This window comes from Phyllostomus discolor, chromosome 2, assembly GCF_004126475.2.
Source record: "Phyllostomus discolor isolate MPI-MPIP mPhyDis1 chromosome 2, mPhyDis1.pri.v3, whole genome shotgun sequence".
Classification (NCBI taxonomy): domain Eukaryota; kingdom Metazoa; phylum Chordata; class Mammalia; order Chiroptera; family Phyllostomidae; genus Phyllostomus; species Phyllostomus discolor.
In genome coordinates this window covers 172,299,087-172,313,517 of record NC_040904.2, presented here as the reverse complement: position 1 = coordinate 172,313,517, position 14,431 = coordinate 172,299,087, and the positions used below count along the sequence as shown (strand labels likewise).

The following is a 14,431-nucleotide window of genomic DNA, read 5'->3' as shown; positions in this document are numbered from 1 at the left end:
TTTTTAAAAATCTAGAACTAGTTATGAACAAACCTCTTAATGAAACTTATATTCTCCACACTGAATTCTAAATTTTATATGCCCAATTGTTATGCAGAAGGTCCTTTCATTTTTTAATTTATTTTAATTTTTTAAAAAGATTTTATTTATTTATTTCTAGAGAGGGAAGGGAGGGAGAAAGAGAGAGAGAGAAACATCAATATGTGGTTGCTGGGGGCCATGGCCTGCAACCCAGGCATGTGCCCTGACTGGGAATTGAACCTGCGATGCTTTGGTTTGGAGCCTGTGCTCAGTCCACTGAGCTACGCCAGCCAGGGCTTCCTTTCATTTTTTTAGTTGTATTCTTCAGTTTTCATATCTTATTGATCAGACAACTATAATACTTCTCAGACTCTGCTAATGGCCATTCCTCCACCCCACCCCCCATCCCCATTGTAAGCATCATAGAGCCACCAAAAATCTTTTGACATATGTCTTCTTTGAAATACATTTTTTTCCCCCACAGATCTATGGACTACACACCTGGGCTTGTTGCACTGTTTTCTATGTATGAAAAGGCCCTAACTTTGTAGCTTTTCCATTTTCACTTCTTTATCATGATCGTCCTTCTACCTATCAGGATGGTTCACATTTCTTGGCCCAGAACCTGCTCTGTGATTACTTCCCTCTCTCCTGGTTCTTCCCAGTTAACTATTTATCATCTACTTTAGGGCTGTGAAGCTACTGCCTGTAGGCCACCTGCCTGTTTTGTAAATAAAATTTTATTGGAACACGGTCATATCCAAACATTTATGTGCATTGCCAATGGCTGCTTTCAAATTATAATAGTAGAATTGAGTAGCTGTGACACAGACCTGTGAACTACAAGGCCAAAAATATTTATCTGGTCCTTTACAAAAGGTTTGCCAACCCCTAATCTACTGTCGTGCCATTTCATATAAATGACCTTTTGGGCTGTTTCCTGTACCCTGTTCTCAAGTTTCTTCTCTTTTTTTAGTTTATTTTATTGATTATGTTATTACACTTGTCCTAATTTTCCTCCCTTTGCTTCCCTCTGCCCAGTACCCTCTTTCCCTCCATCAGTGCCCCCCTTAGAGCATGCCCATGGGTCATGCGTATAAGTTCTTTGGCTTCTTCATTCCCTATACTATTCTTAATATGCTCCTGTCTATTTTGTACCTATGCATTATACTTTTTAAACTCTGCACCTTTCCCCCCATTTTTCCCCTTCCTCCTCCCAGCTAGTATTTCTCAAAACAATCTTGATACCTATGATTCCGTCCGTGTTCTGGTTGTTTGCTTAGTGTCTTGTCTTCTTCTTCCTTTTTTTTTTTAAGATTCAGTTATTAGTAGTTGTGAATTTGTTACCTTTTAATGTTCATGGTTTTGATCTTCTTTTTCTTAAATAAGTCCCTTTGACATTTCATGTGATAATGGCTTGGTGATGATGAACTCATTCAGCTTTACCTTGTTTGGGAAGCACTTTATCTGTCCTTCCATTCTAAATGAGAGCTTTGCTGGATAGAGCAATCTGGGATGTAGGCCCTTGTCTTTCATGACTTGGAATATTTCTTTCCAGCCCCTTCTTGCCTGTAAGGTCTCTTGTGAGAAATCAGCTGACAGTCTGATGGGAACTCCTTTGTAGGTTACCGTCCCCTTACGTCTTGCTACTTCTAGGATTCTCTCCTTCGTTTTGACCTTGGCTAATGTAATTATGATGTGCCTTGGTGTGTTTCTTCTTGGATCCAACTTCTTTGGGGCTCTCTGAGCTTCTTGGATTTCTTGGAAGACCGTTCCCTTTGCCAGATTGGGGAAGTTCTCCTTTATTATTTGTTCAAATACGTGCTCAATCTGTTGCTTTTTCCCTTCCGATTCTGGTACCCCTATAATTCGGATATTGGAACGTTTAAAGGTGTCTTGGATGCTCTTAATCTTTTCCTCAATTTTTTGAATTCTTATTTCATCCTGCTTTCCTGCTTGGTTGATTCTATCTTCCCTCTGGTCCACTGTATTGTTTTGAGACTCATATTCCTTCCTTTCACTATTGGCTCTCCTCCACGTGTCTTCCTGCATCTCTTTTATGGTAATTTGCATTCTTTCATCTAAATTTCGTCCAAAATCAACCAGTTCCGTGAGCTTTCTGATCACCAGTGTTTTGAACTGCGCATCTGATAGATTGGCTAATTCTTGGTCGCTCAAAAGGATGAGTCCTGGGGGACTGATCTGCTCTGTTGAAAACATGTTTTTTTCCCCTGTCTCTCCTTTTTTTTTTCCCCCTGGTCTGGTTGCTCTAGTTACCGTGGGGGGCGGAGCCTTAGGTGCTCACCGGGGCTGGGCACCCCAGTCGCTAGATTGTGACGTTATATGTGGGGGTGGGGCGGGAGCGGGAGCGGGACGGGAGAAAACAATGGCGATAGTTCCGTTCTCCTGGACTCAGACCCTTGTCTGGGCCTCCGGGCTGCGAGTTCTGCCCTGGTCCACAATCGCTACCCCTCTGGGTCTGCCAGCCGCAGCTTGCGTACTCAGGGATCACCGCTGCGTTGTTGCGCCCTCGGATGGCTGTTGCGCCGATTTTGCGCCAAACTTTCCCCCGACCTCTGCGCGCCACCGACCCGAGCCAGCCCCGCGCCCGCCAGCTCGTCTTCTCCTACCAGTCCGGATGAACGCGTCTACTTCAACTTCTTGGCTGCCCGACTTCCATTCAGATAAATCCTCTGCCGGATCTGGGTGTTATTCTGATAGTAAATTATTGTTGTAAATTATTGTTTTTCTAATCTTGGTTGTATGAGGAGGTACAGTGCGTCCACCTATTCCTCCATCTTGCCGGAAGTCTGCATCACTATGATTTAGATGTTGGCATGTTTGGAGATGTCCCAGAGTCTTATACCATCCTTGTTTTTTTTTTTTTTTTTTTTAATTCTTGTTTGTTCTTTTCTGGTTCAATGTTTATTTCTTCCTTATGTTTCAAATCTTTGATTTGAATCCTGGCTTCCTTCCCTTTACTCTTGGTTCCCTATAGATTTTTCTTTATTTCACTTCATTTCTCTCTTGTTTTCTTTTTCAAAAGATTTTACTTATTTATATTTAGAGAGAGGGGAAAGGAGGGAAAAAGAGAGGAAGAGAAACACCAGTGTGTGGTTACTTCTCATGCACCCCCTACTAGGGACCTGGTAAGCAACCCAGGCAATGTGCCCTGACTGGGAATCGAACCAGCGACCTTTTGGTTGGCAGGTTGGCACTCAGTCCACTGAGCCACATCAGCCAGGGCTCGTTTCTTCCTTTATGTTGTTGCCATACTCATTGAGTTCTTTGAGCATCCTGATCACCAGTGTTTTGAACTCTGCATGTGATAGGTTGGCCATCTCCATTTCATTTAGTTCTTTTTTGGTGGGTTGTGTTCTGTTCTTTCATTTGGACCAGTTTCTTTGTCTTCTCAATTCAGTAGCATCCCTGTGTTTGTTTCTGTGTATTAGGTAGAGCCGCTTTGACTCCCTGTCTTAGTAGCATGGCCTATTGTAGAAAAGACACCTGTAAATTATGTGGGGCAGAGCCTTAGGTAATTGCTGGGGTGGGACAACCTGCTTCACCGCTTTGTGTTTGGGGGTCTCAAAGAGGGGACTGTGCCACTGGCTTCTAGAGGTTTTCCCAGTAGTCTTCCTGTTTCCAGTCACTTCACCCACTGGCGACTGGCACCCTTCCAGCTGCTGCCCTGGTGTTGAATCCTTGGGTGGGTGTGTTTGCATATACTTTCAGGCCATGCAGGCCCTTTAAGTGGAGTTTCCTGAAAATCTGTCAGTGTCTTCTGCCCAACACCCACTCGTTTTTACAGCTAAAAGTTACGGGGATTTATCTTCCCGTTGCTGGAACCCTTGGCTGTGCAGTTTGGCCTGGGGCTGGATCACTTGCTCCCAAGGTATCCCTCCTAATTTTTATCCATCACATGTGAATGTGGGACCCATCTGGGTGTTCTGCCACTGCCACCTCTCCACTGCTTACTGCTGTCCTTGCCTTTTTGCTCATTTCTGTAACTCTGCCCCTCCTATCCATCTGGATGAATGTGGCTTCTTTAAACCCTTGGTTGTTGGACTTCCATACAGCTCACTTTTCTGATGATTCTAGGTGTTATTTGTTTTGAGATTTAGTTGCAATTCTTTTGGTGGTTGCGCAAGGAGGCAAAGCTTGTATACCTACCTACACCTCCAGCTTGACCAGAAGTATGTTCTCATCTTTCTTACTTGCCTTTCTTACCTTGTCTTCTGCCTGTCCACAGATTCTGTTTTCTTTTGGACTCTGTAACGTACTGCATTAGCCTCTATCCAGATGTGTCAGCTCTCAAAGTAGGAAGGCTCTCAACATCTAGACATGAGTGCTGACAGAACTTCTATTTTAATTTCAAATTTTATGAGGGGGCCTTTTCATTAAAATTTACAGTGTTAAAAACAACAAAGTGGTTTGTTTCAGAGTTTGTTGAGTATGTTTTTACTGGATTGTTTATGTAACACTTTTTTTTTTTATCAAAATCACTGTTAAACATATAGAGAGAAGGTATAAGTTCTAAGGATGTGGAAAAGCAAAAATCTAATGTTATACAGACATCTTCCAAGAAATAGGAGTAATTTTACAGATCAGTTTTTTAAACTATTTGTGAATCTTTTCTGTTTTACTATGTGAGAATGAAGAAATATTTTTGGTTTTATGGTTCTTCCCACAATTGATGGGGACAAGGTCTTTGAAGGTTTAAAATTTATCCTTGAAAATTGAAGGATGGTGGGGCTTTCCTTTTTTTTTTTTTTTTGAGAAAATTTCAAAATTGGAAGAATTGCCTTAATCATTCTTTTTTTCCTTTTGGTCACTTACATTTTTTTTTCCCCTTGAGTATCTCTGGAAGATATTTGTGTTGGAAAGTAATCATTTATTCCTTCATCATCTGTTCTTCCTAATATAAAAATATGTAATTCTTTGGTTTCTTTTTTATTTTTTAGTGGCTTACAGAAGAGATGAAATGTGGTCTGAGGGACGACATGACTATGACAGGCTTCCAAGAGAACGGGCACCCCCTCGAAATCACCCCAGTGTAAGTTGCTTCTACATGTAGAATAATTCAAAACCAAGAGTCTAAGTAAATTTGGGACATTAACACTAGGCCTCTTAAAATCTTCAAGTGCCAAAAATTTGCAATTTTAGGTTGAATATAGATAGAGTAAGCATGTCTTTTAAGAGTTAAAATTTTGAAAATACATAAAAACTAACATTTATGTAGAAAATCAGTTTTTTATATTTCTCATATTTCTAAAATGGAGGGTTTATATTGAATTTAATTTGTGAAGAAAATTTAGGTTTGATAATGGTCAGTCCATCACTTAACAAAAAAGTACTTAAGCACCCGTTTTTATTATTGGCTGTCACCTATTTTTCTTTATTTTTAAAGATTTTATTTATTTATGTTTAGAGGGCCAGGGAGGGAGGGAGGTAGAGAGGGCGAAAAACATTGATGTGTGAGAGATACATCAACAGTTGCTTCTTGCATGCCCCATCTGGGGTCCTGGCCCACAACCCAGGCATATGCCCTGACTGGGAGTTGAGCCAGTGACCTTTAAGTTTGTAGTCCAGCACTTAGTCTTCTGAGCCACACCAGCCAGGGCTCCATCTTTTTTTCTATATTCCTAAAATGTTTGCGATTGGATATATGAAATTTTCGATGAGGGGCTGCTCAGGGGCAGGTGCGCGGACAGTTTCTGGAATGCTGTCTTGCTGTTTGTTTCTTTGTGGCTCCGGGAATTGGGAATTTTGAACCAGGTCTTTTGTCAAGGAACTTGCTGTATTGCTTATTACTATTTTCCCAGTGCCATATCCAGTACGTGGCACATAGTAGGAGCTCAGTATTTATGGGACAGATATATGCACTCCCCAGAATCCTATATAGAGGCCCAAGGAAGGGTTTGGGGAAGGTCAAGAAACCTCAGTTTTAAACTTTGCACAGGTCCATTCTAAGCACTCGGGGGTTGGGCTTGTGGTCATGGTGTGTGGATACATTAGGATTCATTATATACTATCAAAGGGCACAAATGTTTGTTCATACACTGATTATTTTTCCCCATTTTTAATTTTTTTATTGTTGTTCAAGTACAGTTTTATGCCTTTTCCCCCCACCCCAGCCCAACACCCAGCCCTCGCCACCTTCCTCCCCTGTTTCCACCCCCACTCCCCACCTTGTTGTTGTCCATCTGTCTTTTGTAATGGTTTCTCCAAACCTTTCCCCTTTTACCTTGAAATTCCCCCTCCTCTGGTTACTGTCAGCCTGTTCTCTATTTCAGTGTCTTTGGTTATATTTTGCTTGCTTGTTCGTTTTGTTGATCAGGTTCCTGTTAAAGGTGAGATCATATGGTACTTGTCTTTCACCACCTGGCTTATTTCACTTTGCTTAATGCTTTCCTGTTCTATCCATGTGTCACAATGGGTAGGAGCTCCTTCTTTCTGTTTGCTGCATAGAATTCCATTGTGTAAATGTACCACAGTTTTTTGATCTGTTCATTTATTGATGGTCACTTAGGTTGCTTCCAGCACTTGGTTATTATAAATTGTGCTGCCATGAACATTGGGGTGCATAGGTTCTTTTGGATTGGTGTTTCAGGGTTCTTAGGGTATAATCCTAGCAGTGGAATAGCTGGGTCAAAAGGCAGATCCCTTTTTAGTTTTCTGAAGAAATTTCGTACTGTTTTCCATAGTGGTTGTACCAGTTTGCAGTCCCACCAACAGTGCACTAGGGTTCCCTTTTCTCCACATATTGGTTGTTTATTATTTATATATTAGAAGCAAATCCCACAACCCTCTTGGATGATGTTACCTTGAAGGTTGTCATTTGGCCTAGGTTACAGCTTAGGTTGGGGTTGACCTAAAATGATTTAAGATGGGAAAAAAAGAAGAGGCTTACCATATTTCAGAATTAGTAGACGTAATGATTACTATATGTGATTTCAGATTACTTTATGGACTTCATATTTTTAATCAAAATCCAAATTTCAGAATTTTTTTTCACTTTGATAAAAATTTTTCCCAGTTTGCCTAGGACAACAAACTAGTGATATAGATAAGTATGATGTGGGACTAATGCAGGGATGAGAAAATGGATGACTTTTATTTTTTCATTTTATTTTAGGACCCCCCCCACCTGCCCAAGGATATATCGCATTAGGAATTATTTTTCAAAGATAATAAAAATTTCTGTGTGATGATGCCATCAACTGGATATATTATTGGATATATAATTGGTTTTGTTTTAGTTTGTTTTCAGTTTTGGGGGATTACCTCTTTTCTAATTAGTTTTTTTTTTTAATTTAACACAGTTACAGGGTTCCAAATTATAAAACAAGGTACAAAGAGGGGATAACTTACTTTAAATGGTAATTTATTATAATTATACGTTTAACTAGTGCCTGCTTACTACAAGTCAGGTGTTTTATATATAAACTTCCTAATCTTTAAAATAATACTTAGTATTGGATGATATAACATTTAGAGAACCTAGCAGAGTGTTTTATAAACCATAAAACGTAGGCAGAGATTTACATACAGAAATATACTTTCAGACAATAATGAGAAATAATCATGGTGAAGTCATGGAAGAAGTTATGATATAAAACCTCAAGTATGCCATTCTGCATTATGTATGCATGCTATATCATAAACCATATTGCAATGGAAACTGGCTTGAAGAGCTGTTAATACTGGAAGCAGAGAGACCTGCCAGGAGGCTATTGCTAGGTAAGGGAGCTAGTTGAAACAAGCTGGGGAAGAATTTTAAGTTGGGAATAATCAGTTTCATTATCAGTGTCATGAAGACCAATAAGAAGGGCCCTCCAGATTGTCAGTTAGGTCATTGTGTGAGAATGGTTTTGAGAAAGTTCATATCTAATAGCCTTTGTTTTTCTCTGAAGTAAAGGGTGGCGAGATTATCCAGAGTTGAGGAGGTGGAGGAACACTTGAGGCCAGCACTGAAGTTTTGGAGCAAACTTTGCAGGTGTCTCCTGACCAGGGGTATTTTAATAAGACTTGTTGAGGGCCATTACATTTGTGCACCATAAATTTTATGGGGGCACCAGCTTGCAGGATTGTGTGCTTTATTACTTAAGTACCCCAATTTAGGAGTGAGGAAAGCAAGTTGTATTGATTTAAGATTGCAAGGTGAGTGGTGGACCCAGGCATATAAGGATATGGAAGTTTCTGACCCAGAGAATTATTGAGGTAATTAATATATTATGTGATATAGACTGTTTAGCAAAGGGAGTCAGTCTGTGAGAGGGACAGTGAATTGAAAGCAGTCAGGGATTGAGGAAAGGAAAGGCTTTACTGAGCATGAAGACCAGGGTGTGGCAGAAAGGTAGTTGGCATTTTAGAGTGAAGTTTTCAAGATGGAACAGGTGATTGAAGTTTAGTGTATGGTGATGGGAATAGAAAGTAGGTGAAGGTAAATTAGAGATGAGATCAAGAAAACTTCGAGGCTAGATTTTTGGATCAGTGATTTAGATTATAGGGTCTAAATCCTTAGTACACATTAAAAATGTGTGGCCCCATCTAAGTCATAATTATCTGCAAGTAGGACCTGGACATCAGTGTAGTTTAAAAGTTCGTCAGGTGATTCGTATTTGTAGAGTTAAACGCAGTTTGTAGATGAACACTGAAGTCATTGGTGATGACAGGAGTTGATGTAAAGATGACAGGCTCATGAAAGTCCTTAGTCAATGAGAATATTGTAGTAAAATTTGAACAAACCAAAACATTTTCATTTTATGCCACTTTTTTGTGTGTGAATGTGAAACAGGCTCTTTGTAAAATAATTTCAACAGCATTAAGCAGATAGAGAGGTGAGTGTTATACCACAATTATCTTTGAAATGAGACTAGCTGTACTTAACTATCTCTAACTCAGGGGTGTCAAACTCATTTTCACTGGGGGCCACTTCAGCCTTGCTGTTGCCTTCAAAGGGCCGAAATAATTTTAGGACTGTATAAATGTAACTACTCCTTAACAGTGAAGCGAGAGCTCAGTGCTGCCATTGGGTAGAAACAAGATGCTGGGCCAGATAAAACAAGGTGGAAGGCTGGATTCAGCCCTCGGGGCTTGTGTTTGCCACCTGCACTCTGTTTGCCCAGACCTTGCACAAGTTCATTCTTTTCTTTGTCTTGTAACTCCATAAGATTGGTCTCTCCACCCCCACAATCCACCTCTTTTAGCTTATAAAACCTGTATTTCTGCATTCCTCTTCCTCAAGACTCAGGTACATTTTTTCCAGTGAATCGGGCCTTATTTTAGTTAGTAATACAGAGCTTTAATGGCTCTTGGAAATTATGCCTTCTATGTTACACCTACATTTTAGTTAAACAAAACAGGTTTTTAACCTTTATTGTTCCATGGATCCCTTTAGTTGTCTGGTGAAGCCTATGGATCTCTTCTCAGAATGGCATTTTTAAAAGACCACTTATATTAGACTATTAAAAACCAACTTTGTGATCTAATAATATATACTTCTTTAGTAGGTCATTAAATATCAAGAATCAGTGGAGGGCTAGTGGTAGCAGTTTCATTGCTCTGTTTTCAAAGTAGTGATGAGTGTAAATGATATTTTTGAGATATTTGCAGTAACAGTAATTTGATATAAAAATACCTGATTTCTGTTAGTGATGAAACCATAAATACTGCTATTGCTGTTCTGTTTGTTATCTATATTTAGGTGAAAAGGTAATTTTATAATCACATCTGATTTTGGAACTCAACTGAATACTTGGGTGCAAGTGTTAATGAATGACATTAAGCCTAGAAATGTAAATGAATAACATTATAATTTCTTACTTCAGATTTAATAAAAATATAACTTAAAAGTTTTAAAATATTTGCTTACAGTGCAGAGATCATTTAATGTTATCTTAAAAACTATGCTGGTATATAATATTGACATGTGCAAGAATGTTCACAAGCAGCATTGTTCATAAGAATTCCAAAATGGCAACAATCTAAATGTCCAGCAGTAGAGTAGATAAATTAATTTACAATTATACAGCAAAGAGAATGAATGGAATTTTGCCAAATGCAACAACATGTATGAATCTCTCACATGTAATACTGAAAAAAAGAAGCCAGACATACATCCTGTGTGGGGTATATATATATATATATATATATAGCTTTAAAACAGGCAAAACTAGCCAGGAAAGTGGTTACTTTTGGAAGGTACAGGTAGTGACTGGGAATGAGAATGGGAAGGCTTTTGTTGCTAGGAGTGTTTAACCTCTTGATCTGGGTGGTAGTAACACAGTGGAACTAACTTGTGAAAATTTATCCGGGAGTGCCTTTATTATTTGCATAATTTTTTGTATGTATATCATACCTCAATAAATTCACTTAAAGTTTTGAAAATGCATATTGTTTTTTCTAAATATAAAACAGGTTGATTCTTTTTTTTTAATATATTTTAATGTGGTGTTTTTTTTTTAAAGATTTTATTTATTTATTTTTAGAGAGGGAAGGGGGGGAGATAGAGAGAGAGAGAGAGAAACATCCATGTGCGGTTGCTGGGGGTTATGGCCTGCAACCCAGGAATGTACCCTGGCTGGGAATCGAACCTGGGACACTTTGCTTCCCAGCCCGCGCTCAGTCCACTGAGCTATGCCAGCCAGGGCAAATGAAAGATTTTTAACCTTTGTAGTAATGAGAATTATAAAGATTGAAGGTTGTGATGTCAGCGACCCTTTAAATTTTTTTCTAAGACATTCAGTTAATTTTGACTTACAGAATTAGGTTTTATAATTAAGTAGATATATAACAATATTTCCTTTGGTAGTGTTGAATGTTTCTAAAATTTTTGTCATTGTTTATTTCTCTCTCCTAGAGAGTTTAGCCGATCAAAATTAAATTCTTTAGTTAATTTTGAACATGATATTGTTAATTTCTGAGGCCTTGTAGTGAATATATTGACATATATCTGTTCCATATGTTGTCAAATATAAATGTAAACAAATGTATTATACAAATCTTTTATCCAACTTGAAATAGTCTACCTAGTTTAGTAATTTAATTATGTACATATCCCATATAATACTGTTTAAAAGATATTAATGAGAAAATAATTCCTTTTCTTCCCACTCTTATTTCATGAAATACTTTAATTTATTTAATTTCTCTTTAAAACACTTTTATTTAAAATGTTCATGTGCATATTTCAATTCCTCTTCCCTTTATGCACCATATTTTGTTATTGGTTTAACAAACCAAAATAACAAATTTGGTTTGTTATTTGTAATAACATACTTTGTTACTTTGTTTTTATAGTCACTGTTCATGTCAATTTACCCACATAAGTACAACTTTTATCATTACAGGGTAGAACAAAAGTAGGTTTACAGTTGTTTGTATGGAAAATGGTACAAGAATAAATAAATAATAATACAAGAATAAACTCTGTGTTTTGCCCACCCTGTATTTTGTTATGAAAGTTTTAAAATGTATAGCAAAGTTGAAAGAATTTCATAGTGATATTGATACTTTATATCCATTTAATCACTGCTTAGATTCAACTATTAACATTTTACTGAACTTGCTTTATCATCTGTGTACTCTTCCATAAATCCTTTTTTCTTCCACTTCATCCATCTAATTTTCTGAATGCATTTAAAAGTAAACTGTGGACAACAGCACACTTTCTTTAATTACTTAAGCATGCATATCATTAGTGAAAATGGAATGTTTCTTTAAAGTTTTTTTTTCCAATGTGAAAATTACATTGTAGTAATTATATTACTACATCAAATGCAAAATCTTAGAGATTAATTTGCTGAATTTTGATTTAGTAATGTTTTTTAGAGCTGCTCTAGTAGGTGTTTTAACTTTCTTGACTGACAGAATTGTAACAACTTAACCTTCTTTTGTTGTCACTGTTTCCAGAGAGAGAAAATCAGTTCCTGACTACATTCTATAACAATATATCCTAATTTTGGGGGGTGGTTCCAATATAATATATTTGATACAGTATTCCTAAAAGGCATTGACCGGGAATATTTCATTGAAAATCCAGCAAACTATTTAAACTAATAAGTATTACAATAAAAATGCTTGTCACAAAATATGACGACGAATCAGAGTGAAGACACCTACTGGTGTAATAGAATTTTTAATTAGATGTGGTTTATTAGGTACTTTTCTAGTAAAAACCATGTGATGCCAAAAGTGATATAAAATTGAGATACCCAAGTAGAACTTATATATGTGGTGCTTATGTGTTGGCGTGGCAGAATATCATGCCAAAGTGATATTCTCGGTGATGGGAATAGAGCAGTCAATAAGACCATAAAGGTTTCCACCCATGAGGTTTGCATTTACATACAGTGTAAGATGACTGTATTAGGAAATAATGACATTGATTATTTACATGTGGCGTTATACTTAGTTATTGATACTTTGCTGGTAGGTTAGTGTGTTTTAGTTGTTTTGACTTTTTATGAGGGCAAAAACTAAGTATATAAAAGTAGACAAAATAATATAATGAACTCCCCATGGTCAAATCATCGAAGTGACAGTGATCAAGTCATGGTCAGTCTTGTTTTGTCTATGCCTTCACTACTTTTCTCCCTCTCAGATTATTTTGAAGTAAATCCAAGATGCCATATTTCAAATGCAAATAAATATTTTAGTATGCATCTCTAAAAGATAAGAATGCTTAGGGGGTAGTGCTTATGTATGAAAATTTTTATTTTAAATAAAATGTTTTTGTGTTAAAATGTGTGAAAAGTATATTTTAATGACATAAGAGAATAAGTAATTTTAAAGGAACAGTAATCCTCATAATCTGTATCCAGCCTAATAATTCCTTTGAGTTCAAATAATTAATTGAAAATGATCCTGTTTTCCTTAAAAACCTTATAAATTGTACTTTATAAGTCGTAGTTTTTATTTCTGGTTGTATGTAATGGGGTCTTTGTTTTCTAAGATATTTCTAAAATCGAGGTTCAAAACATCAGTATCTGAAACCTTGTGTACTTTTGTTAGCATTTAGAAAGGAAAATTATACGTTTATAGCTCAATGTGAGATTTGTACAAGAATTTCAAACAGTGATGTTATTTTCATGGAGGTGTGGCATTGCAGGTAATGGAGAATATTGGTTGAACTTTCTTAATAGTACAAACTTTTGAAAGAGAAATTAGGAAATCTTCACCATATGTTATGGATTTTATTGGAAAGAAAAATCCATGAATGGTATATCATGATAAGACATGAGCCATCTCTGAAAATAGGCTTGCTTTGTTACTCACTCCTGTAGTCGTCTTCATTTCCTTAAGTCTTTTTGAATAGCTAGTGAGTTTTTAAGATTACATGCCTACAGAGCAGAGATGGTATAATGTATTTGTATTTGAACACTTTCTCAAAACATAAAGGAAACACCAGTTTGATCTTTATTGCTCGATACAAAAGCTGTCTTTAGGAGGTTTTATTGTTGTTGTTGTTTTGTAAAAACAATTCGTTAAATATATAACTAAATGTGACTTGAGTTACACTTCTTTGAAAGTTTTACCATATATATTTTCAATCCTGAAGTAGTTTTCTGGTAACTGGCTGTTGAACAAAGAAATAGGCAGCTTAGTAAAGGAAGAAGCTTTCTTTTCTCTGCATTTATAGAAATGTTCAGGAGTACTCACCCCACCGTCCCTTCTAATAAACATGTACAAACAAATGAGGATGTTGTGGAATGGAATTTTATGGTTTCTTAGAATTAGAGAAATCAGTAATTCTACATTCATAACAAATTTTGAATTAGGAAGTGCTATAAATTGTGATGTTGCTAATTTTGGCTTAATGACATTTTTTTGAAGCTTAGCATTTGCTTACATATAATGGAAATCTATTAAAGACAGTGTTTAGAAGAGTCAATTTATTTGTGTGGTGTATTTTATGCAAACATAAAATATAACTTGATATCTAACACTAAAGAAGGAAACCACCTAATTATCGCCATGGAAGGAAATTAGGTAGATATTTTAGCTGTCAAGTAGATACGAACTATTGATTTTTTTCCCCAGCACATTGACAAATATCCTCCCCATTGGGAAGTTTGAATAGGATGTAATAATTTATTAACTGAGTGGTGGTTATTAACGGTAAGAAGAAATTTAAGGAAATAGACACTTTGAAGAATTTAGTGTTTCACTTAGACTTTCGTTAAGTAGTAATCAAAATAGCAAACATTGTTTTGAGCACTTAGTTTATGCTACTGTGCTAAAAAATGCCTTACAATCTGCTTTTTATTTAGCTCTCACAACAGCCCCATGAGGTAGGTATTAGTATTCAGCTTATTTCACAGACAATGAAACTGAGGTTTAGGATGGTAAAGTATCCAGTGAATGTTGGGCATTATGTTTTGGTTTTTTATTTTGTCAAATTAGTTAA

The 14,431-nt window shown here is 36.9% G+C and overlaps 1 protein-coding gene across 8 annotated transcripts in view; it reads left to right on the top strand.

Annotated features, from left to right (window-relative positions):
- Window positions 1–14,431, top strand: part of PPHLN1 (periphilin 1) — a 103,424-nt gene that overhangs the window by 9,441 nt on the left and 79,552 nt on the right. For all 8 annotated transcript variants that reach the window (XM_028531837.2, XM_028531836.2, XM_028531839.2 and 5 more), the window contains one exon: window positions 4,983–5,074. In XM_028531837.2, coding sequence (XP_028387638.1) covers window positions 5,003–5,074 — 72 coding nt within the window. In that variant the 5' untranslated portion in view covers window positions 4,983–5,002. The remainder of the gene's footprint in view (window positions 1–4,982; window positions 5,075–14,431) is intronic.